Source organism: Pieris brassicae, chromosome 5 (assembly GCF_905147105.1).
Source record: "Pieris brassicae chromosome 5, ilPieBrab1.1, whole genome shotgun sequence".
Taxonomy (NCBI): Eukaryota; Metazoa; Arthropoda; class Insecta; order Lepidoptera; family Pieridae; genus Pieris; species Pieris brassicae.
Genome location: NC_059669.1, coordinates 14,200,440 through 14,224,337, shown reverse-complemented (window position 1 = coordinate 14,224,337; position 23,898 = coordinate 14,200,440). Strand labels below are relative to the sequence as shown.

The following is a 23,898-nucleotide window of genomic DNA, read 5'->3' as shown; positions in this document are numbered from 1 at the left end:
TTGATTAAAATAAGTTATTCTAATTAATGGCTAATTACATGAAGTCAGTATTATTATACAGGCTAATTTTGAAATGTTCTTCAGAATAAAGCCACATACAGTTGTAGACAAATAATTATTTATTGTACACTTTTACAAATCAGTATGTACTTTAAACCATAAACATTGATCATGTACCTAGCTACAACATTTAATAAATGATTTATTTTAAGATTAATTATTATTACATATTTTAGACCAAATTAAACCACAAAAAATTAAACTGGAAAGTCTGAACAACACCACTAATATATTCACTAAATGATAATTTCTAAGATTCTTTACCCTATCAAAAATTACTTGCAGTTCTGTCTTCACCCAAAGAAATGTTATCCTTATACTTTGTGGCAATCCAACCACTGATTGTCATTAATAAGTACAAACTACTGTGTGACACAAATCATCTTAATTATTAGTTCTAACACAAAAATGAATAAATATTTTTATAGTCAATAAAAATAATCTAAATTAAATGCTTAAATTATCACAAAATTAAGTGACTAGCTACTTAAACTATTGAGATACAAACAATAAAAATGTAACAAAACATTAAGGTGAAGTACAAAAAATTGCATTCCTTAATTCATATAAAACAAAGCATATATTAATATTTTTGTTACTTGTGAAAATGATGAAAATATTTGGTCATAATTGTTACTCCAGATAAAGATCCGTTTAATTACTTTGTTTGGCAGATATGGCTGCTCTCTCTTTTAGATCAATGGTAGCCAAATTAATAGATGCAACAATCCCATGAAGTACAGAGATTAATGTCTTTACCAAAGCTACAGGGGCTGACAATATAGCAATCAAAGGAAAAATTCCCAGACCCAAGACTGAAACAAAGATTAAAACATTATAAACAAGCATGTGTAACTGTTAATATTGAATTTTATGAAAATATACATATCACAATATGTAATTTTTTTTACTGTTAAATATTTATCACATATATGTAAATATTTAACTAAGGCTATTTAACAATTATTTTTATTCAAAAATTAGTTTTTCATGGGGTATTAAATTTACCTACTCTTGTAACTTTGATTCAGTTAAAGTTAAATCTCCTTTAACTAGATAAACTACACTTTAAATCAACCATTTAAGGTAATTATTGTATCAGTAAGTTCACTTAATAGTAAACAATAACCCATAATTTAAAATTGTCTTACTTGTAAAGCCGGTGTAGAAATTGCTGACATACAACGCTGCATAGAAAGCTTCATTTCCAGCACACATTAAGAAGAGAATGGTTTTGTTAGTGTAGTATAAATGCATAACAGGGTTTTCTGACATATCTATAAACTTGTGGGAAGTCTTTCCTTGCAATATTGTTGAATGCAAATACAGCCAATGGCAACAGATATCTATTATCATAGATATTTGAAACCAAAAGGTGTATTTAGGATAAAATGTAGCCAATGTCATCATAAGAGCAGCTGTACCAGCCCTATCAGTAAGTTGATCCAACATACTACCAAATTTAGTACCTGTAAATTAAATTTATATATTTAAAAAGGCAATGTCAATTTTTCTAATTTATTTAAGATTTGGCCCAACTTTGACATTATTGTGTGTAAACATTTTACCAGTTGCCATATTATTTATACAAAGCATTCTAGTCTGAGGCATTTGCTAATTCAATAAGTAACTAAATTACATACCCATGTCACAACATATATACATTACACACTTACTCTGATTAAAGTACCGTGCTGCATGACCATCAATTGCATCAAGGAGAGCCGATACTATATAGCAGGTAACAGCTAATGCACAATGTGTAGACATATAATAAAATGATAACAAGGCAAGAATTATTCGACCATATCCTGAAATGTGACAATTTGTCATAAGTCTCTTAATATATACTATTTGGTTATGAAATAATTAACATATATAAACTAATGCTACAACTAACATAAATTAATATAACAAATAACAATAACTAACCTTAAAATATAATAACAAAAATATATTATTAAAAGTCCCCTTAGGCAAGGTCCCGTAGATACTGGCAGCGTTCCCCCTTTGAATAACTAGTAACTCTAATGATATCTACTAATTCTATGTCCAAGGTAGCTGCCAGTTCTTCGATCTCCTGTGATGTCGACTAACCTTATAGCACTAGGACCCCAGGGACCAAGGGTCTCAACAACAATTCGGAGCCTAGACTCCCTGTATTTCAATGCTTTAGCTTTTTCAGCTGCTTCACAAGCCACACCAGCTCTGTCGTTGGTTCCATGTAGATGGGAAGGGGCCAGCATATCTGAACATGTTGCATCCTATACCAGCACCAGGCCCATCTCCCATGGAATCAAACTCATACCGTCTGGTCTCTTGAAATACCATGCTGCACTTTTTTGCATGATAGTCCATGATGTCCTAGCTTGTCGACATCACTGCCACAGGGTCATTTGTGAGGAGCGCAGACCGGAACCCCAAGCCGTAGACAGGTTGTTATTCGGAGCGTGTCAGGCTCAAGAAATGTTCCTGTATTTGACGAAGGGTAAACGAGAAACCAGTAGCTGGCCTCATGACTACCCACGGTCAAAAGCCTAGCACACGCCGAACCTGTACTACAGCTCAAGATTGTCATAAGTCAATTTGCAACTTATGTCGTCTCAGGTCCTATGTAAATTTAGAGAAAATCGAAAATTTTGAACTTAGCCTGCAAATAAGAAAGCGTTTCTAGCTTCTTCCGAGCTTACAATCTCAAGTTTGAAGTGATGCCTTAAGGGCAATTTTACTTATGAGATTTGCTGTACTATGGACAGAAGATAGGAAGGCTGATAAAGCGACACTGGAAATTTTGCGAATGCCAAAACCACCGTAACGGATGGATAGGGTTACTTGGGTCCAAGATTGCTCGTTCGATTTATCATTTAAGTTTAATAATCAACAATATAATTAACATAATTGGTTTATAAACCGAAATTACAAACCTATAATATTTGGAACAAACAAAAAAACATTCTCTTTAGTTTCAGCCATTGTATTTCAACAATATTTTAAATTTCCAACTGGTAAAAATGCTTACTAATTCCGCAGTAAATAGGTATAATTTACACAGTACACACCCTATTAAATAATAAATAAATCTGAATTCTGGAGCAATGTTGCCAGATAGTTAAAGCGGGCATCGCACCCACTAAAAATGGGTGTTTATGGGCTGCGATGACTGCCCTTTTTAGGCGTCCCGCAGGCTTTTAAAAAATAATGGTCACGGCGACGTACCCCTAGACTAATTTGATTTCCCCCCAGAAATTCCCTAGGATGCCCTCACCAAGCAGATGGTGGCATGGGCAATGGCGCGATTCTTTAAAGCGGCGGATTCTTTAAGGCATTACGCAAAGTATCTGTAATAGAAAATGGGCTGACAGGTTCAAGTTTTATTCGGTTTTTTGGTTAAACGAATACATATGCAATTAGTAAAGTTCACACGGAGGATCCGTGTGAACTTTACTAATTAACATTTAACATTAATTAACAGTGTGACCGTACTTCAATTTAGTTTCAAAATCAGGAACGTGATATACAATAGCAAAAAAAACTGTATTTGACGTGTTTTTAAAATGTTCCCATAAAAAACCCCAAATATTCTTTTCCCCTATTCTGCCCCTAACTCGGTTGAGAAACCCCTAAATCTAGGGGGATACCCTCTGATCTGGCAACACTTTTCTGGAGCTTGACCCAAAATAACGTTTCGACAGGTGTGATGTTTTAACATCAAATGAATTAATTATTGTGAAAATGGCAACTATCAACTGACAAAGCTGAGCTAATGTCATTCTTCATTCGGTTAGTTTTAATGGGTCACGCCTGTGGAAAAGTAACTTTGTCTCAATTTCCTGACAGGCATTAGATTATTCAAATATACTAGGGGAGTGTATCTATATTTAATAATTACTAATATAAGTTCTTCTCTATGTATTTACTAACGCGATATTCAATGTCTCTTTGGAATCTAATCTTATGCCAGATTGTGGTTTCAATCTGCATATGGTTTAAACTATTATACGTAGTCGGTCCCAAAGTTCTGTCATAAATGGAAATAATGATAATAACAAAATAACTGATCAGTTTTTAATGAGTGATATATCAATTAATAGTACGTTTATTAATAGAATAGAAATAGTATAAAATTATTCGAAATGACTTCCTTTATTTTTAATACAGGCACAGGAGCCTTAAGCGCCGCGGAGACTCGTCTATCGCGGCACACACCATATTAATTTCGATTTCAGTGACTGCTTTTTTAAAAGATGACTTCAGACTCTCCAAATTTTAAATTTTTATGGGGCTTGTCACAGACCATCCTCACTACCAAATTTTATAGTCCAAAGTATTAAGGTCCGGTAAACGATGTTTTGACGCTCAAACCAGGCTCGAGTGGTCTTGGCTTTGTGTGCTGGCGCAGAGTCCTGCTGGAACACGAAGTGATGTCCCGCAAATAGCGTGCTGGGCATCTTATGCCAAAACTGCCTCTTGGTACACTTTTGCACTGGTTTTGACTTTTCGAAAAATTAACTGCAGTTGGCCCGTAATAGGATACTCCCAACCATTACTGATGATGGATAATGTCCACGTTGCACCCTAGGAACTATATTTCCTCCTAACGTACATCCTATCATTGTGTTTATTATACTTCTCTTCCGTACACACACGTTCCTACAATCTTTTCATCCGTAAAGAGTCATGGTGTCGGTTTTTCGCGTACCGCTTTAACAATAGACAAACATTCAAAAGTACAATGCAATTTTTTTTTATTAAATCTTGTTCGAAATTTAAAATAATAATTTGTCGTAGATCGTAGTCGTAGATTTACTAAACATTACAATACTCGGCAATAAGTTTAGTATGGCCGGGATATATTACCAAATATTTTTTCTATGACCAATTAATGTTTAGTGTCCCAGCCGTATGGCCGGAACGATAGCTTTGCAATCGAGAATACTGAAATATTTCTCAGCCATATTATTGCTGGCTCGCTTTACGGCCTAAGTACATCCCTTTTCCATGCTAAAATCGCAAAGTAATCGTAAAGCTGATCTTGTAACAACAGGTATAGCTTTTTTCATGTTAGTATTATTTCTTTGTATTATCTGCCCAATCTTGTGAATAATGTTATCAATGTCACTATTTGACATTCGTATGACTTACTTGACTTAATGTCCTATAACCCCTAGGTGGGGCAGAGGGCGTCCACAGTGAGTCTCCATCGCGTTCGGTCTTGAGCCTCGTGTTTCACCTCGCTCCAAGTCTTTCCGGCTCTCTTTGCCTCGTCCGCAACTGTTCGGCGCCAGGTTTGTTTGGGACGGCCACGCTTCCGCTTTCCTTGCGGATTCCAATCAAGCGCCTGCTTGGGAATATGATTGAGATCCCTTCGGAGTGTATGGCCTATCCAATTCCATTTGCGTCGCTTGATCTGCTGGCTGATCGGGGTTTCTCGACAGCGCTCCCAAAGTTGCTCGTTAGAGATCTTTTCAGGCCATTAGATGTTCAGAATACGGCGAAGACAGCGGTTAACGAAGACTTGGAGTTGGTGCGAGATGTGTTTGGTGACCTTCCACGTTTCACACACATAGAGCAGCACAGATTTGACGTTGGATCCGAATATTTTAACCTTGATTCGACGCGTCAACATCCGTGACTGCCATATAGGCCGAAGTTGTGCAAAGGTTGCTCTGGCCTTGGCAATGCGCGAAGTGATGTCCTCTTCTGTACCTCCAGTTTCAGACACGACGCTTCCGAGGTAAACAAATTGTTGAACGCTTTCTATGTCCTCTGCACTCACCCGCATTGGGGTGCGATTCTCAACTCCAACACGCATTTCTTTCGTTTTCCGGGTGTTGATTTTGAGTCCCGCAAATCCCGCCTCGCGTTCCAGGTCGTCCAACTTAGATTGCATGTCGCGGTGCGTGTGACTCAGCAGACAGAGGTCATCGGCGTAATCCAAATCTTCTAAGATGTTGGTTAATCCCCACTCTATTCCGCGACGCTGGTTCTGATGTATGCGATCCATAATCCCGTCGAGAACAACCAGGAAAAGTAGTGGCGAGAGTAAGCAGCCTTGCCGGACGCCTGCGTGCACTTGAATATCGTCTGAGACGAGACCATCGTGAATCACTCTACAAGAATAGTTCCTATAGCTGGCCTTAACTAGGTTAATTATCTTTGGCGGGACACCAATGTTAGAGAGTCGCGACCATATGCTGCTCCATCTCAACGTATCGAAAGCTTTTTCGAAGTCAACAAAGGTAAGATAAATCTCTCTCTGCCATTCTGATGCCTGTTCGAGAATGATACGAAGAGTGTTAATTTGGTCGGTACACGAGCGGTTAGGCCGGAAGCTAGCTTGTTCTATGCGAAGGAGAGGCTCAACGGCTGCAGACAACCTGTCCAAGATAATTCTGCAGAAAACCTTGGAAGGGGCCGAGAGCAAGGTGATACCTCTCCAATTGCTGCATTGGCTTAGATCACCTTTTTTGGGCACAGTAATAAGAAGGCCCCTATTCCAGTCCTCCGGAAGCTTCTCGCTGGCCCAGATTTTCCCAATCAAAGGTGTCAGCGTGTCGACGGTAGTAGCCAGGTCCGCTTTTAACATTTCTGCGGCTATTAAATCAAGCCCTGGTGCTTTACCAGTCTTAAGACCCATGACCGCTCTCTCCACTTCATCACGTGTAGGTGGTTCGATATCGATGTCTAGTGGCCTGGGTGGTGGAAATGTGTCTTGCATGCCTCCATGCGTAGCTGTGGGACGAAAGGTTTCCTCGAAGTGTTCACGCCAGCGTCGTAGTTGCCCTTCTGCTGTTACGATAAGTTGACCGTCCTTTGATTTTAGAGGCTTTTTATGCTGACTTATCTTTCCTGCCATTTGACATTCGTATAAAGTTTTTAAATAATTGTTCCAGTCCTAATTTCAGACTAAAAATATCTAAAGTATCACGCTTATTGAAATAGGTGGAATCCACATTTTTCTTAGTTTTTTTTCCACTGCTTTTAAAGCAATATAAGCCGCTGTAACGCCTATACGTTTGTCAGCCAGTGTAGCCATGTATGTAGACTGTGTAAAGATAAATAATAAGCCATATATGCTGTTGTAGAAATATTGCTGAGATATACATTTTTCAGCTATGTGCTGCATTATTTCTTTTTTGTATTTTCGAGATAATTCGGGAAAATAGATAACATATATTAATAAATTTCACAGCATGCCGATTGAAAACAAGTAAATTATTTCATAATACATGTTAATAATATTACTTACTACTTATTAATCATAATTGGTTCATTACTTTCAACATGACTTTTACGGCCATTGATACATATATGTAATACTTCTTAGATTTATTTTCTTCAATAACTGAAGCCCAATGATAAGTTACGCATGGGTGATAACAAAGATAAGAAATCATTCGCGTTTCATTTCATCTAGTTATTTTTTGATTGTATTTTCTTAAGACCAAATTGTAAATCATTGCTATATTTTTTATTTCGTGTTTATTTGTTTAAAGGGATTGTTTGAGTAATGAAAAGTAAAAAATGCTCTTTATTACATACTGATTAATGTGTAATGGCAATTTAAAGGGGACATTTGGGTCATGGCTTAACAAACTTCTTATAGGTATACATTCAATTGTTAACAATTTTACAACAAGTTAACAATAACTATATACTTTCAACAGCTTAGTAATCATAAACATATCCTGAAAAAATAAAAGTCACACTTTTATACGTCGTGCAATAAAATAAGATTTAATTTTTTTTCAAATTGTAGTATATTAAATATTTTATTGTCTATGGAGAATTTTATTCAGTGTTGCTGGCTGAAAAATGTGTTTCCTTTTTTCGCCGCATGAGGGCGCTCCAAAAGCAAAGTCATTGAAAATTTGATTCGCTTATTTTGTGGAAATGTTGATTTTATTTCACCAAAAATGAAAAAATGTCATTATAAAATTATTGGGACTGTGTGCGAACTTCGTTAAAAACTTATAACAATGATTATTTTTTAAATCGTAGGCATTTTGGCTAAGAAAAGTGATTTCAGTGTTAAAAAGTCATAAGACTTGTGTCATCTGTCTCCTCTTCCTTCAAGATGGCTCCTTCACCGGAGTATGATAAGGAACCGAAAGCCCCTGATAAAGCTGTCGTTAACATTTCCAGTGATGATTCAAAAATTCTGTACAACCACACTAAAGAACATTCAAGTGCTTCTGAACTTCGGTCTTCTACAGCGCCTTCTAATACTGATGTAGAGGTATGTTATAATTTTTAGTTTTTATTTTGTTACAATGGGTACGAAAAGTCTAAAATTAATTATATTCTGCTGGATGCTGTGTACATAACTGCTTTCCAAGCTTATCTAGCATAAGCATAATTGAATGGTAATTTAAGGAGTACATATTTTCATAGGTTTAATGGATAGTACTATTATTTAGGCTTTATAAAAATGCTCTTATTTTTATGTATGTAAATAAGTGAAGTATATAATTATACATTTTAAAATCATAAATAATCTATGTATCCTAAAAATCTTTAATTTGTCCTATAATAAATATAAACATATTTATCAAATAATAGAAATATAGATTAAATATACTATGTATATGTTAATATTCCTGATTTATTCTACTATAGGCATTGGCTGAACTCTGGCTTCATTTTAAAAAAAATGTTGTACAAAGTATATATTTTTACTACTGTAAAATATAACTGTTATTGTCTCGGTAAGTTTTTAGTAAGGTTATTACAAAAGTAGTTCCCAAGGAGAACTTCATTATCGGACGAAGGAAGGACACATAAAATTGATTACAGGGAAAATATTTTTATTAATTTTTACCACAACATAGTAGTTAAATATATCATAAGCTGCTCATTGCGTTTTATGGCCATGCTTTAATTAGAATATATAATTCTTAAGGACAGAACATTTTTGTTAAACAGTTGACATGTGTTCTTTATGGGAGACAATTTTTAATGTTTATTTGATAATTTTTGTTAGTAGCATGATAGATAATATAATATTTTATAGATACAAACCATTATAGAGGATTGTACCCTTAACTTCAAAGTCAAGACTTGGTCCTAAATATGATTAATATGTAAAAACATATTGTGTTATTAAACCATAAAGTCATGTTAAATAACTTAAATTTTAGTTCCTATTTTGTCAATGATTCTTTTGAAAACCTTATAAATACACTATGAATTATAAAAAGTTGTCTATAGTGCCAGTATTTTGAGAAGATCTGGAAATTAGTGATCCCTCCCGCCGCCAGTTGTGTGATTTGCTCAAAAACAAAAAGTGTTATAGTGCATTATATAAATACATCAAAAATAACGTGGGGAAGATTTAAGAAAACAAGTGAAACAATAGAATAACATGTGAATTAGTGACCGTAAATAAGACTTGGCTTAAAGGTCTCGTTACCAGGCCATAAAATTATTAAAAAAAAAAAAATTTTTGAGAAGATCTATAAACCAATATTTATGATCCTGTACATTTGAAATATAGAATAGTTAGCCTGCCATCCTCACCCCCAAATGTCACATGTAGCGTAACTTTTATTGTTCATTCAATTAAATTTGATTGGATTGATTATTTGTATTATTGGTATTTTTTATAGTATATATTTATTGTAGTATTACTCATTTTTTATTGATCTTGTTATAATATAATAAATATGAGTGTAGGCACCTTACATATTTACATAGACTATCAGAATACTATTACATTGTTCTACAAGGTGCCAGAAGACTAATCCTTTGGTAAAATGATATAACATTAATAGGGATTCTACAGTTACTGTAAAAATGTAAGTTTTGGTAAAAACTCCCAAAAACTATTCTAGGAAATGTTTCAATACTGCAGGGTATCACTAAAAATATAAATGTTAAGGTATTTAATTCCTTTCATTTCAAAATCAATTATTATATTTTACATATAACTGTTCTATTATAAATTACTAACAGGAGTTCTAGGTGGGCAGGTGGCACTATTTCGTTATTTTTTATTGAGATTTTGTATTGTCAGTGACTATAGCGGGAAGATATATTTTGTACACTAGAGCTATTTATTTATGTTATCAACTACGAGTATGTCCATTATATATTGTTCGATTTTTTTCAATAATAAGTAACGCTTAAGGGTCGAAGTTTGTGACGCAATTCCTGAATGACCCTGAACACACCTCCACAATGAGACAACGCCTCCCAAAAGCGTCATATTTCATTACACGAAAATGAGTACTTGCCTAAAAATACGTTTGTACGATGCTGACGCTTTTATCACAGATCTCTATTATTTGTGTTTTAATGACTTTCAAAAAATATGGATTACGATGACAAATATAATTTGCCAAGTTACGCCATATTACTAATGAAAATATAGGGACCAGTTTAAAGAGTTCTTTATAATTTTTTATCCAAAATGCGTTTTAATTTAAATATGAATAAAGTAAACATTTTCGGTTTTTAAATTTAAGTAGTTTTTTAATTAATATATCACAAATTTACTCTATTGTTTAGGTCACTAAGTAATTATTTATTGATGTCGTGCATGATTTTCATATGTATTCAATCGAATGTTGTGGTATGGAGATATTAGGTACTATAACAATTGCAAACTGTGAAAGTCCTTAAACATTTTTTGTTGCTTGTGTAAGTAGGCTAAGTGATTTTCCTTGTTTCTGATAAAAACGAGATGTGCCAAGTACTCATCTATCTGTCTCGACAAACAATAAAAAGGGACTTTACCTTTAATATTACCAATATATTGATAAAATACAAGAGACTTGAGATGGTAAGCACAAAATCCTTGACCACTTTTTGATCGGGATATGGTTTTGGGATTAAACATAATCGAACAAATACTAAAATATTAGGAATACAATTACATCGGCCACTACGCCACGGTAATTTAATGTTTGGTTATTTCATTATAAAGATACCTACCAGGTATGGTCTCAAAAATAATTTTAAACAAAGTAATGTTGAAATTAAAAGAAATAAACCGTTATGCATACAACGCAGTTGGGACTAATTACTTGACGCTTACTTCCGAAAACACTAATTAAGTTAAATTAGCCACTGTTGAAATAATAATAATTAAAGATGAAAGTTCGAATAAGTGATAATTTTTCTTTGGTCTGAATTAGAGCCTTTCTAAATATGATAAATCTTGATATTGGATTAATGTAATTTGTACCGAAAGCCGTCACTGACAAACAATATTGCAACTACTACTATTTCGCATTTAAAAAGCTTTTCGTTTCCTGCGTTAGGAGGTTGCTTTATGTAACAAATTGTGTTTAATTTAAAACTCTAAATATAAATCCCTTCACTAAGTAATCAAAGTGCTTAGACGAGCAGTCTAATTAGTCATGCTAATAGGAGTTTACCGAAAAGCGTAAGTGGTATGCAGTATTGAGACGGTGTTTCTCGTAAATAACGTTATATTTTGGCTCGGCTCCACCGCTTCGCTGACACACTGTCTCGGTTTCACGCTAAGGCATCTTCGGGCATGAAGAAAAAACGCGATTTTTGCACGGCTTTATGTCGATAAACTATATTTAACTAATATGCGATTTAGTATAATTATGAAACTATAATTTACCCGTAGTCCATAATAAACCAGAGTTTACGGGTATGTCTCGCTGACAGTTTCGTGTTTTAGTTATGTCGCTAGATATGATTTATTTAAACAATATTTTTTAAATGCTAATGCGATGTCATTGGGAGCTTTATCCTGGTGATATTAGCTGCTAAGTTTTAGAATATAAGATTTTTATTAATCTCCACAGGTTGATAGTATTTAGTGGATTGTTTTGTTTATCAGCTTTCTCTGACTGAAATAACGACTTTGCGGGTGATTTCATGATCGGCGAGATCGTACGCGCAACAACGCCCACAGGAAAAGTAACTAAAGTGATGCATGTGTCAATAAATAAAAATATTTTTAAACATAACGTAATTGATTTTATATCGTAATGATACGTGTCAGTTTTTTTTTAAATTTTCTTTCAAAGAATAAAACTTCCAACTTTGATGATCCGTTTCTGTGTCAACTATTTTTAATGCAACCGGAAAGTGTTATTCACTATTCGCAGAAAGGATACATACGAATAAGATATTCTTTTTCTACATTCATTGATGATTTCAGATTCATGTTCTAAATTTGTAGGTTTATTGGGTTCTAATTATTCGTAGACGCGAAGCAACAAGAAAATGAAATGCTTACACTTTACAATTTTCTTAAAGGATAATGTTACATTTGATGGGTCAGATTTCTCATGATGATAATTATAATGAAAATTTTAATCGTTGTTATTCTCTACATTTACAATAGTAAGAAATTTAATATCTATGAGACAACAGTTTCGCTACTGTACTCGCGTCAAATTTTGTGGTTTTGTGGATTTGATGTGATTACAGTTAGTATTTATGATTACTTTTGTAATTTGAAAACGTAACAATTGATAATTAGTAGAAAGCACGCCAATTTGTTTATGCAGTGGCAAAAAATTACCGAGAAATAAACGAATCACTAAAAATGCTCCTCAGTGCACAGTAGCCTTGGAGCTAATGATTCAGCGACCAATAGACCGAAACAATGTTACGAAATTTATTACGTGGTCCGCAAACATTGACTTGTTGTTCTGATAACTATCTGTACCTAATCTAAAACTTCTGGCCTAGTTGTATGGTAATTTACTACATTTCATGGACGACTTCCAGCGCCGGTGACTTATAATTATGACGATAGGCGTTGTACAATATTATCACCACTCGGGGGTTTTCGCGGAAGTAACGGTGTTTTTTTTGAATAAAGGATACGTCAGATTACGTGGAAACAAAAAAATAAATTTGTTGAATCCAGCGAAGTTAATAACAAAGGCGTGACGCCTCGGTGCCACATTTAGCGATCCGAAATTTAAAATGACCATGACCGTGTTGCTTATGATAAGGATACATTTTTTCATTATTATTGTTGTGATAACGTATGCCGATATTAGGCGAGCTGCCATTACAGATACTGTTGCTAGGGATACGTGGATACGAATTTAAGCTAAAATTCAATTCACTCTTCATACCCCGGGGATTCCATTAGGTATTCCGTAGTTCGGAGATAGCTTTGCGTGTTTTGAATGTATGAACATAATTTCCAATCACGCATGGGTCGTGTTTGAATAACTATTTTTTTATTAGAAATTTTATGCTTAATTATATGGTTCTTATATCTGCACGCTGAAGCAGTTAAAGCTATAATTTTTAACATTTTCGCAAAACTTCTCAAAACTGATTGTGATTATTCGATAAGATATCGACTGAAAATCGACTGTTATTAATAATATTGGTATTTAATGGCAAATTAGTGAAAATGGAATGTGATTTCAGAATAAACTCGTGGAGAGCCTAGACGACGGACAGTTGCGAGCACTTCTGGATGAAGCGATCACCTACAAGTGTCCCAAAGACCGAGAAGGAAAGAGCAGTCTCTTTAAGGTATTGTTTTACGAGTAACTTTGGGTAAGGACCCAAGGGGCAATTGTCAACTTTGAAGTTCTCGGATATACAAAAAATGTTTGTTAGGTATAAATACAATGCTATTTCCTGATATTTATTATAAGTACATGAACGTTTGCGAATCTTCGTGCTGAATAAAAAATTCACCGTTTGAATGACCTAACGTCACGGTTAAAGAAAGTCTGAAATTTCGTTGAGTTGAGTTTCGCGGCGCGATTTATTTAGAATAAGCTTCGAGGTTCCATTTTATACATCATTCGAGCGAATACCTACTAGATTACTAGTGTTTTATTCGTATTAAATTTTGTTTTCACATTAGACTATAAATTATTAGAGAATTGGATTATTGAAATTTCGTTAGTGAAAGCTTACATATTTTTAAAATATTATATTGATAACTGATATTGTAGACATAGAGAATTGGTTATGCCTTAATTAATTAATTAAAATGTATTTTCTAAATAATATTAGATTTATCTAAAATGATGTAGAAAATACATTTTTAATGTTATTAACAAAATGTATATATCCCTCTATAGAGCCTTTAAAAATCTACTTAATCTATACTTTTAAGGAAAAACGGAAATGATTATTGTAATAAAACCCGTTATAATGTAGTTTAATAATGTTATGACGTTGTAATAAAATAATGCAGTAATTATTAATCGTCATAATTAAATTTAATACGTAATTAAAATTTTACAAAATTATCTAAGACAAATTTGCACGCCATTGTGACTGGCAGAATATACGAACAAAATCATATATGTAGTACCATTCATTAGGGTAAACAATATTCGTGTAAATAAAATAAAATAATTAAAACTAGTATATTTTATCTTCGTCATTTACTTCAAATAATACTGAAATAGTCGCGATGTAACGAAGATCTACATAGCAAAATGTTTTTGCCTCGAAAATAACCAAGAGTATGAAAGAAAATACGGATGGTACACTAAACTAAACTACGGGTATTTAGTACCCAAATAAATATTGAAACGAAATTCGAGCCTTTAGGATTGTAGTATTTTTAGTACCATTTAATTTGAGAGGTCGAGAGAGAGAGGAGACGTGACATTGGATTGATAAAAACTAATAGACTATTTTCTATCTGATATGAAAAAAATATGCTTTCATTCTATTGAATTAGTATAAAATGTACTGTATTTATTTAAGTATACTGTATATAATATACTTTTGACTCCCGTAGTTTATATATCATTATAATTACATATAACAATAATAATAATAATAGAGGTATATGCTTCGTCAGGAGTTGCTGGAGGAAGTGGAACAAGACGAGGAAGCGTGTGAGGCGGCGGCTCGAGCGGGGCGTGCGGGGAGGCGCGACCATCACTCGAGTCTGCAAGACCTGGTGGCTGCCATGGCAGCGGAACCCGCGCCTAGGCGCAGACATCATCACTCTCACAACGTGTCGGCTAGGACCCACCACGGAGGGAGTTTGCCCTCCGGTGTTGATAGATGTAAAGAACTTACTAACTTAATTTCTGGTCCAATTTTTTTGTATCAAGCACTGAACGCAGGCGTTTTTAGTCAAATTTCAACTTTCAGGAATATTATAATCTTTGTTATAAACATAGCATAACAAAATTGGCTTAATTCAACATGAATTCAGTTTATAGTATAGTGTAAAACGAATGTTTATACTATTAAAGAACAATGGCGATCTTGTAACATTAATTACCTTATAGTACAGTATGAATATACATTTTCCTTAATATATGGTGTAGTCACGTTAAATAAATGTATTTCAGCCTTCCTCTTTAGCGAGGAGCCCACCCGTGGTGCGTACGTGGCCACAGTGCGATGTGTCAACCCTCCACCTCTCGCCGAACGCCGCGTGTCCGCCAGTGATGCCAACGCACCCGGTGATATCGAACTCGTTACCAGGTAACCACTAAAGGAAATTTATTCAGCCTAAACATGTTTACGGTCAGTTCAATACAATAAACTGCCCTTTGATGACATTAACATGTTTCCCGACTACCTTTGTGTCAACGTCAAATCATTTTGTTTATACTTCTTATCAATTATGGCATGTATAAGCGCTAGAAATCCCGTGATGTTAACAAGCTCCATGCCATATTTAATAGTACGAAGGTCGAACTTTGTATCTTTTTGTTCAATATACCTTCCAGAGTCCAACTAGATTGTTTTTATTATTTCTTTTGTGTACGGATTGTAATGCAATTGAAAGTATATTTTAATGCGTAATTGCTAGTCTGTGTTACTCCATCTCTAAATGCCTACATTTGTACTAAGCATTAGTGTTAATTAGTATTAAAGCCCTTGCGTAATATTTCTTAATTCGATAATATGCTTTGAGTTTGAAGAAAATATTTTTTATATTATTGTAGTGCCGAAATCGTAAAGCATGTCAGTCATAAAGCCGTAGTGAAGTTAAATACTAGGACACGTCCTCCGTCCCCGGTCGGTGCGTAATAATGGCGTTTGTCCCCAGGCGGAGTAAGCCAACGTTCCCGATGACGTACACGGCGCGCGCTACCTTGGAGATCGGCAGTGGCAGCGTGGGTACGGGCCGCGCGGTCACCACCACCACTGCCTCCAACCAGGTGCGTACCACCACTCCCCGCAGTAACCGCGGACTTCCTACAGCTGGCCCGCCGCGAAGGCTTCTCGACACTCCGGCCCTCTACGACCCCTATGCAGGCCAAAATAAACTCATGAAGGCTCTCTGCGTCCGCGAGGAATCCGCCTGCGACAGTGGTGGTAACGTACGGAAAGAGGCACCCGGTGGAAAGGAACCGCGCGGCTCCAACGCTAAAGAGACGGATGCCGTCGACGTGGAGTGGAATCGCAGAGTGGATATGTGGTACGAGAGCTTGAATCGCTACACTAGAACTCCAACACTCGATTACCTCGGCGTTCAGCTGGATGAAAATTTGTCAAAGGATTGGAGCGCTAAATTAAAGGCTGTTGATAGTGATAACAAAAATATAATTAACGTTAACGAAAATAATACTTGTAATGTTGATAAAAGTAAGGACACACCAAGGAACAAGCTTGATAGTAAAGACAGGGTTTTACATTTAAGTGATTGCGAAGAATGTGATATTAGCCTAAGAAGACTTCAAAAGGTGGGTAGTGGTTTAGTTACACCAAATTTAGCAAAGTTAATAAATCCAAGAAATATTAGAAATATGACAATCCAGAAAGCCGATTCTTCTGAAGATCTGAATGAAGATAATATAGTTTTAAAAAGTTCTTCTACAAAAAAATCGAAAAGGAGATCTAAAGTTAAAGATAAAAAAAATAAAAGTAATGAATTACCAATTTTTCAAAGCACAAAAGATTGTTTAGAGCCAATCAAAAAAACCAATCATACTATAACAAGCAACATTTCTCCATGTATACCTTCACAAAAGAAAAAAGGTAACTCAGAAAAGGGAAAAGATCAAGAGAAAGAAATAGAAAATAAAGTATTAGACGAAAGTAGTTCCTGTACTTTGAATTATAATGATTTAAAAGAATTAGAATTTGTGAAGATAAATGATACAGAAACAAATTTGGAGAGTGGCAAAATTAAACGTATTGCCTGCGAAAGGTCTTTCCGAAAAGAGTGTTCGGAAAAAGTGCATCAATTGGTGGCAAATAAATATGAAAAAGAAAGTAACAACAATCTGGCGTCTTACGAAAATAATTTTAAGCCAATTCCCAAAGAAAATACACATAGTGCATCTCAGGAACACCAGGATTTCGAAAACAAATTCATTGATTCTAAAATATCATGCAACAGTCGTAGTAAATCGAATTCTGATGAAGTTATAACTTCCATAAGCGAAGAAAAATTGGTTGACAGCACAGAAAACATATTAGGACACGATATAATAAATCAATTAAGGAAAAAATATGGAATATCAGAAACAAAAACTGTGCCCGACGCAGCAAATAAACATGACAAAATAAACTCGAAAAATGATGACAACAAACCGTTTGATTTCGCTGATTCCTGTATCTTTCTAAGCATCCGTGAGAGCCTACTGAAATCGAGATACTTTATAAATCATCCAGCTAATAAAATAAATGAAGCCGACAATAATGCCAAAGAAACCTCTGCCGAAAAAAAATCTAAAAAGAAAAGTAAACAGAAGGAAAAAGTAAACCCGGGGCTCGATAAGAGCAATGCCTCTAAAAAGAATGCTTTAAAATATCTTCTTTATAGCGATTGCACAGCTAATAAGGCCAAAGAAAAATCTGCAATCGCTAATAAGGTAGGAATTTGAATTTGAACATGTACGGAAATATCCAAAGAAAATGTTTTATTAAAGATATTTCTTCTCGTTTTGCAGATCGATTCCGCTATCCCGTTCAGTTGCATCACAACACCAGAGGTTGTGGCAAGTTGCAACACGACATCAACTACGCAGTCGACGGTCGCCGTCGATCCAAAGGTACTGACATTTTCCTTACGCTCGGCGCATTTAACATTTTAATGCGTTCTGTATCTCACACCATTTGAAATTTACGTTACTCTTGCTGTACGCTGTCTTACTTTATCAAATCTTTTATTCAAAACAATGACTTATATTCTGATATCTTTTGCGTGAATTTTAGAATACCGAGTGAGGTAAAACGACAAAAGTTAAGTAAAGTTGTCACGTTTACGACCTAAACATTTGAAGTAGGGAACTGTGTGAGTGTGCTAGGGTTAAGTGATATGATGTACAGCCGCTGCAGTTGGAGTCGTGCTACAACGCCGTGGCCAGCCTCACGGGCGCCCCGGCCCCCGCCGCCGCCGCGCCCCCCGCCTCCGCGCCCCAAGCCCTGCAGGTAATAATCCTTACATCGGCCCCCGCATTAAGCGTCATAAATGGTGTGAGGTACGGGTATCGCTTCGCGCATTACTCGTGAGACTCGATGCGGCGGCGTATTTAACGTGTCCGTTTGGCTCAGTTGTCTCGCAACGTGCTTCCGACGAGCTCCCTCGGCGGCCTGCTCCTCGCCTCCGAATCCTGCCCCTCCGTCGACGAGAATAAGGTACGTGGAACCCACAAATAGTACATCTTCAGGGATCATCACGGGTAAACGTAAGTTTTACGTTTCTATTCGAATGCCTTTGTTAACTGCGTGTCCCGTTTACAGAAGTCTCTAGACGAAAACGGCAACGCGGTCCACGGATTCAGTTCGCCCGCCTCGGGATCCAGTCAACAGAAGAAGCCGAGGCGGAAAAAGTCATCTAAAAACGAGACCGTGATCAAGTCGCACCAGATAGACGGCTACCAGGGCAACAAAGACCTCAACGAGGTGTTGAGATTCATCGAGTCGAACGCGGACGGCGCGCGCGGCTCCAAAGCGCGCGCCAAGCACAAGGACGACTCCGACGACAAAGGCAAGAAAAGGTGCGCCGACCGTCGCAAGGACAAGGAGAGCAAGGTGAAGCGTGCCTCCTCGCTCGAGGAGCGCTCGCGCACCAAGCTCGAGGACCTCACCGACAAGCCCTCCGCGCACCGCCGGCCCGCGGCGCCCCCCGCCAAGCCCGAGCGCCGCTCGTGGGGCGACGACGCTCGGGCCGCTCTGCTGCTGCCCGACGACGCCGAGCTAACCGACTTCCAGACGGTCACCAAGCGCCGCAAGCCGCGACGCCGGCCGGACGAAGCCGAGCCGGCCCGGCCTCCGCCCTCGCCGGAGCCCCGCGCCTCGCCGTCCGAGCGCAGCAACGACTCCAACGACGATTTCGACTCGGCGCACTCGCCGCCGCCCGCCCCCGTACCAGCGCCACCTCCGCCGCCGCCGCCGCCCGCCCTGCCGCCGCCACACCCGCCCGCCTCGTACGCGGACATTGCGCGCACCCGCAACAACATTCCCGATCTCATTGAGTCGTGCAACTTCTACGCCGAGGGCGACGAGCCGAAGGAGCGGCCGCCGTCCGACCGGAAGGCCGCCGCCCCCGCGGGCGAGCCCATGGAGGGCTACCCGGCGCTGGCGGCGCGGCGGCCCCGAGACAAGGCCGGCGGGGGCGCGACGAGGCCCCAGCGCAAGGAGCGGGGCGAAGCGCGAGTGGCGGAGCCGGCGCCGGACGTGGTGGCGGATCGCCGGCCGCCCGTCATCTTGTTGGCGGCGGCGGCCACGGGCCGCGATATGGACGGCATCACGTTCGGCTTTGATGTCAACGAGCAGCTGCTGAGCGGCGGAAGGCGCGCACGTTGCGACCTGCTGGAGGGAGTGCCGGTGCGGGCAGGCTGCGCGGCTTTGCGCTACGTGCCGCCCGCGCTGCTGCCGCACGCCACGCACACGCACCAGATCATCGACTACGTCGGCACGGGTAAGCCGATACATACGATTGACTTTCGTTAGGTATTTAGCGTAAAATGAAATTGTTGTATGCCCAAGTGTTATCGTAATGTTCGATTCAAATATATTAAGATGGTTCAAGAGATTAGCTTAAAATTATTTTTTCAGCTTGGGAGGACATAATCCGTTGCAGTAACGGCAAAGTGCGGTATTTCAGCGATTAAAGCTCCCCGTACAGACGGTGCGTTAGCCCTCGAATATCGCGTGTGAGTGGTCCATATACGTGACTTGCGTCGCTCTGCGTACATTTGCTTGTAAATATGTGCATAAGTGAGCTATTTTATGTCATGAACCGCATTTGGTGTCATTTCTTGGTGTAGTGTTGTCGAGGTGTATTTTCGTGTTATACTGTTGTGTCACGACTTTCAGTGCTGTCCAGTTTCGTACCGGTGTGACGACTCACTTCAAAAGATCCGACTCTATACTTTATATGCGATATGGTTTCTTCAATTCATCACTGAAGGCTGAATGACGTCACTAGTTAACCTAGTCATTCTTGTTAACGTATGAACTCCGGCGTGTCGTGATGCAACAAGTTAGCTTAAGATGTGATTAAATTTCGTTTTACTGAATAGCGTCGATTCGTTCTTCGTTTTTGTTATATAATCACAATTATGCGATTAATTCTCTCTATTATAACTAGATACTGATATCCTAATTTGTTATGTATTTTTTAAGTTATACTTTTACAAAGAATTTGGTTTATTGTTTGAGCTTGAATGTACTGAATGGTGCCAGTACGATTCAGCTGTCGGTTATAAATGTGGTTATTGATATTATTATCATCGTAAGAAATTCACAATTAACAGGATTTATTTTGTCTTCAACTTTGTGAGCTCATTGTCGTACAGGCACCGTATGTATATTTAAAATTTTAAAAATACATCAATTTTTAATAGAGAAATATAGTCTATACTTCGTTGATATAAATTATACTGATAACAGAATAATTATATTGTAAAGAATGGGGGATATGGCAACTTACAACTGTATCCTAATATTCTTAGTTTTTCCGCTTAACATTTTTAGGTATTTAAAATGGCCACAACGTCGATACGTGTACGTCCGAAGTGCGTACACGTACGTACGTTTATCGTATACTTACAAACTTTGGTTAATGTTTCTACTTTATTTTTACCTCCTTATTTATAAAAACTAAAATGTCTAATTGCAATCTTTTCACTAAAGTATTCTTGCGTCTCCTTACATCGCAGTGTAAACACAATTAGTGTAAGTGCGTGTTCTAACTTCGGACGCACACCTAATGATACCTTGGGCCGTTTTAAATTCTCTGAAAAGAAAGCAGATCTTATATTTTACCAGCAATTGTTTGAACATTGCTAAGTTGAAGCCTTACAAAGCTTAATACTGCGAATATCCTCCATTTTTTTAAGAATGGATAGTAGGATTCACGATTTTTGTTATCCTACAAGTCTATTAACCTCCTGGAGCTTTTAATCGTTCCCATAACATACATAAAATCGTGTCGATTCCTATACCTCATATATAATATCTATATCATTTAAATTTTCCCCTCAGTTTTAAAACTAAATATAAACAAAGATAATAAAAAAAAATTCGTTATCAAAGCTAGTCGAATATTCTCCTTAATTCGAAATCCTTTTCAATATCGCTATAGTCTTAGTGTATGTTAGTATAAATCGTGTTAATATGTCATAACATAAATTATTAAAATAAGTATATAAATGTGAAATTATGTAAATAAAGGTCAGTCATTATGAAAACATTACTCAATTGGTGTGTTTCGTGTGTATCTAAAGTATTCGCTTTTCTACAAGACCTTTTCTTGTCGCCAAAACTTTGCTTTTCGAAACTGCATTTATAACATGTAGGTAATCTGGTTGCTCTATTTTTAATCTAGGTGTATCGTAGCCCGATTCATATGTAATCAGAAAATAGTTACCAGATAAGCGGCACATTTAGCTAATGAAACATACACCGCTGACATGGACATGGACATTGGACAAATTCGGAGACAAGCGCGAACTATGACTCCCGTATGTCAAAATCGAAAATATTTTTGACGTATAGTAGTCAGACCAAGCGCTACTACTAGTTTTCAGTTATTTTAATAATTAAATTAGCTTAATCTTTTAAGACTTGGAAACCTGACTGAAATCCTATTTATTTGAGAGACAAAATTAACCTAAACAGGCTTAACCGACCGACTTCGAGTCAACGATTGAAGCTCTTGTGTTCTATTTCTATTAAACAATTTAATTAGAAATGAGCTTCTAAAGTCGGTAATTCACACTGCTGGCAGTTGTGGCAATTAAAATCAGAAAATATTACGAATTATTACCTATGCACTGATGTAATAAGAAGTAAAAACACTTGTATCGTACTTTGATAGTAGAATAAAATTAAGTAAGATATACAGTCGAGGCTTAGAGCTAAGTATTACTTCCGTGTGTCAGAAACGTATTTGACATACGAGACTCGTACTTAACTGTCAGCCTCGACTCTAAATCTTCCCCCTTAAAATTACGTTTTTTATAAACCGTTCTCGGTTACTTTAAAACGTATTTTACTGCCCGGAATGTCTGAGATTTTAATTCAATATAAGATTTTTGATGCGTCGGGGTAACTTGTGTTATTGCCTCCTGTACTGTGTGAAAATGTAAAATAAGTTACCGATATTATTGATGTACTTTTAATGGTTGGATTCGTGATCTTGCTGTATAACATTGTGTACATATTTCCATCGTTAAATTATTAAAGCACTTATTTAAAAATGCTGATGACAATGTCTAATAATTGTACGACTCGTTTACTCCAAGGGTAAAATGCAGAGTCAAAACTTACGAACTGTGACTTCCGTATCTTAAAATATAATAGGTTTTTGAGGTACGGCAGTCATACTTAGCGCTTAGTATCGACTTTGAATCTTACCTTTTATCGATTATTTTAGGCTTTGTAGCCGAGTAAAAGAAAACCGGTCATTTAGTCGGTCAACTTACGACAACTACAATGCTTCTTCATGTAGCTGTCGCTTCGTAAAGTGTAGTTTCATTTCATACTTTGCTGTATTTCGTGTTGAGGTTTTTATCAATTACCTTGACAAATGCTCATATCAAAGGTGTAGAAATATTATTTATTATTTCTTTCCCTTGTAAAATATGTAAATAGATTTGCAAAGCTAATTTTTATCAACATTATTATTTACTTTAGAAATCTGGGCGAATTTAGTGAGAGCTATATTTTTAACGTTTGGCCATACTAATTTCATTTGGCGTTTATTATAAAAATCATAAAATCTGGTGTTACAATATGTACTTAAAATTAAAAACAGTGCTTTATAATTTAGAACAAATTTCCAGCTAGCTCTTCGCTACTTTACGTCTTTACAAAAAGCCTTAATTACATACTTTTCGAAAGGTCTTCGATAGGTTAAATTATTTAACAATAAATCGCGCTCAGATATTTTAATTCGGTTTGTATAAAAGATGTCGCTTTTTCAAATATTGGCGCTATCGGCGAAGTGTATATTACGAGATATTAACTATTTCTATTATCTAAATGTCTGTAGCCTTAACCGGCCAGTTATGTCGATATGGATGTAGACAAATAAGTGGAAATCTATATTTCTTCTAGCTAGATGGCCGAATAGTTTATATATTCAAATCGACATTATTGAATGAGGCAACAGATGCTATTTTATATTTTAATTGTAGAAAAAAGTAAAACCGCTTTATGTATCGAACTTGCGATCCTATATTTTTACTCTGTTACATAGTTAAATAAAATACCGCCAATGATTGTCGTAGTTAATTACCATAGTTATAATACTATCCTCTAGATTTGTTTTTCGGACAGAGTAAAAGTGTAGACGTTTTAAACTGTAAATTATTTGTTTATAAGCAACACTGTAACCAACTACAATTTACAGTTATGTACTTTTTCACTGTTTCCGTTTTCTTAATAAAAATGTTGAAATGATTAAATGTTTATTTTATTTTATATTCCTGTATAAATTTA

General features: G+C 36.7%; 2 protein-coding genes across 8 annotated transcripts; one reads left to right on the top strand and one right to left on the bottom strand.

Annotated features, from left to right (window-relative positions):
- On the bottom strand, positions 1-3,142 carry LOC123710167 (CDP-diacylglycerol--inositol 3-phosphatidyltransferase). The gene is made up of 4 exons (XM_045661915.1): positions 2,985-3,142; positions 1,737-1,871; positions 1,212-1,529; positions 1-875 (listed from the first exon to the last, which is right to left on the bottom strand). The coding sequence occupies exons 1-4, from the start codon at positions 3,031-3,033 to the stop codon at positions 715-717; spliced, it is 663 nt and encodes a 220-aa protein (XP_045517871.1). The 5' UTR covers positions 3,034-3,142; the 3' UTR covers positions 1-714.
- Positions 3,143-7,904: 4,762 nt separating this feature from the next.
- On the top strand, positions 7,905-23,857 carry LOC123709239 (nucleolar protein dao-5-like). 7 transcript variants are annotated; one of them, XM_045660387.1, is made up of 10 exons: positions 7,905-8,299; positions 13,438-13,545; positions 14,840-15,050; positions 15,342-15,477; positions 16,049-16,160; positions 17,898-17,999; positions 18,286-18,378; positions 18,502-18,585; positions 18,691-19,870; positions 20,008-23,857. In XM_045660387.1, exons 1-10 carry the CDS (start codon positions 8,138-8,140, stop codon positions 20,061-20,063), a joined length of 2,244 nt encoding a protein of 747 aa, XP_045516343.1. In that variant the 5' UTR covers positions 7,905-8,137; the 3' UTR covers positions 20,064-23,857. The 7 variants fall into 7 exon arrangements, with proteins under 7 accessions (XP_045516343.1, XP_045516342.1, XP_045516339.1 ...); XM_045660386.1 differs by having other exon boundaries at positions 18,277-18,378; XM_045660383.1 differs by having other exon boundaries at positions 16,049-17,819.
- The last annotated feature ends 41 nt before the right edge of the window (positions 23,858-23,898 follow it).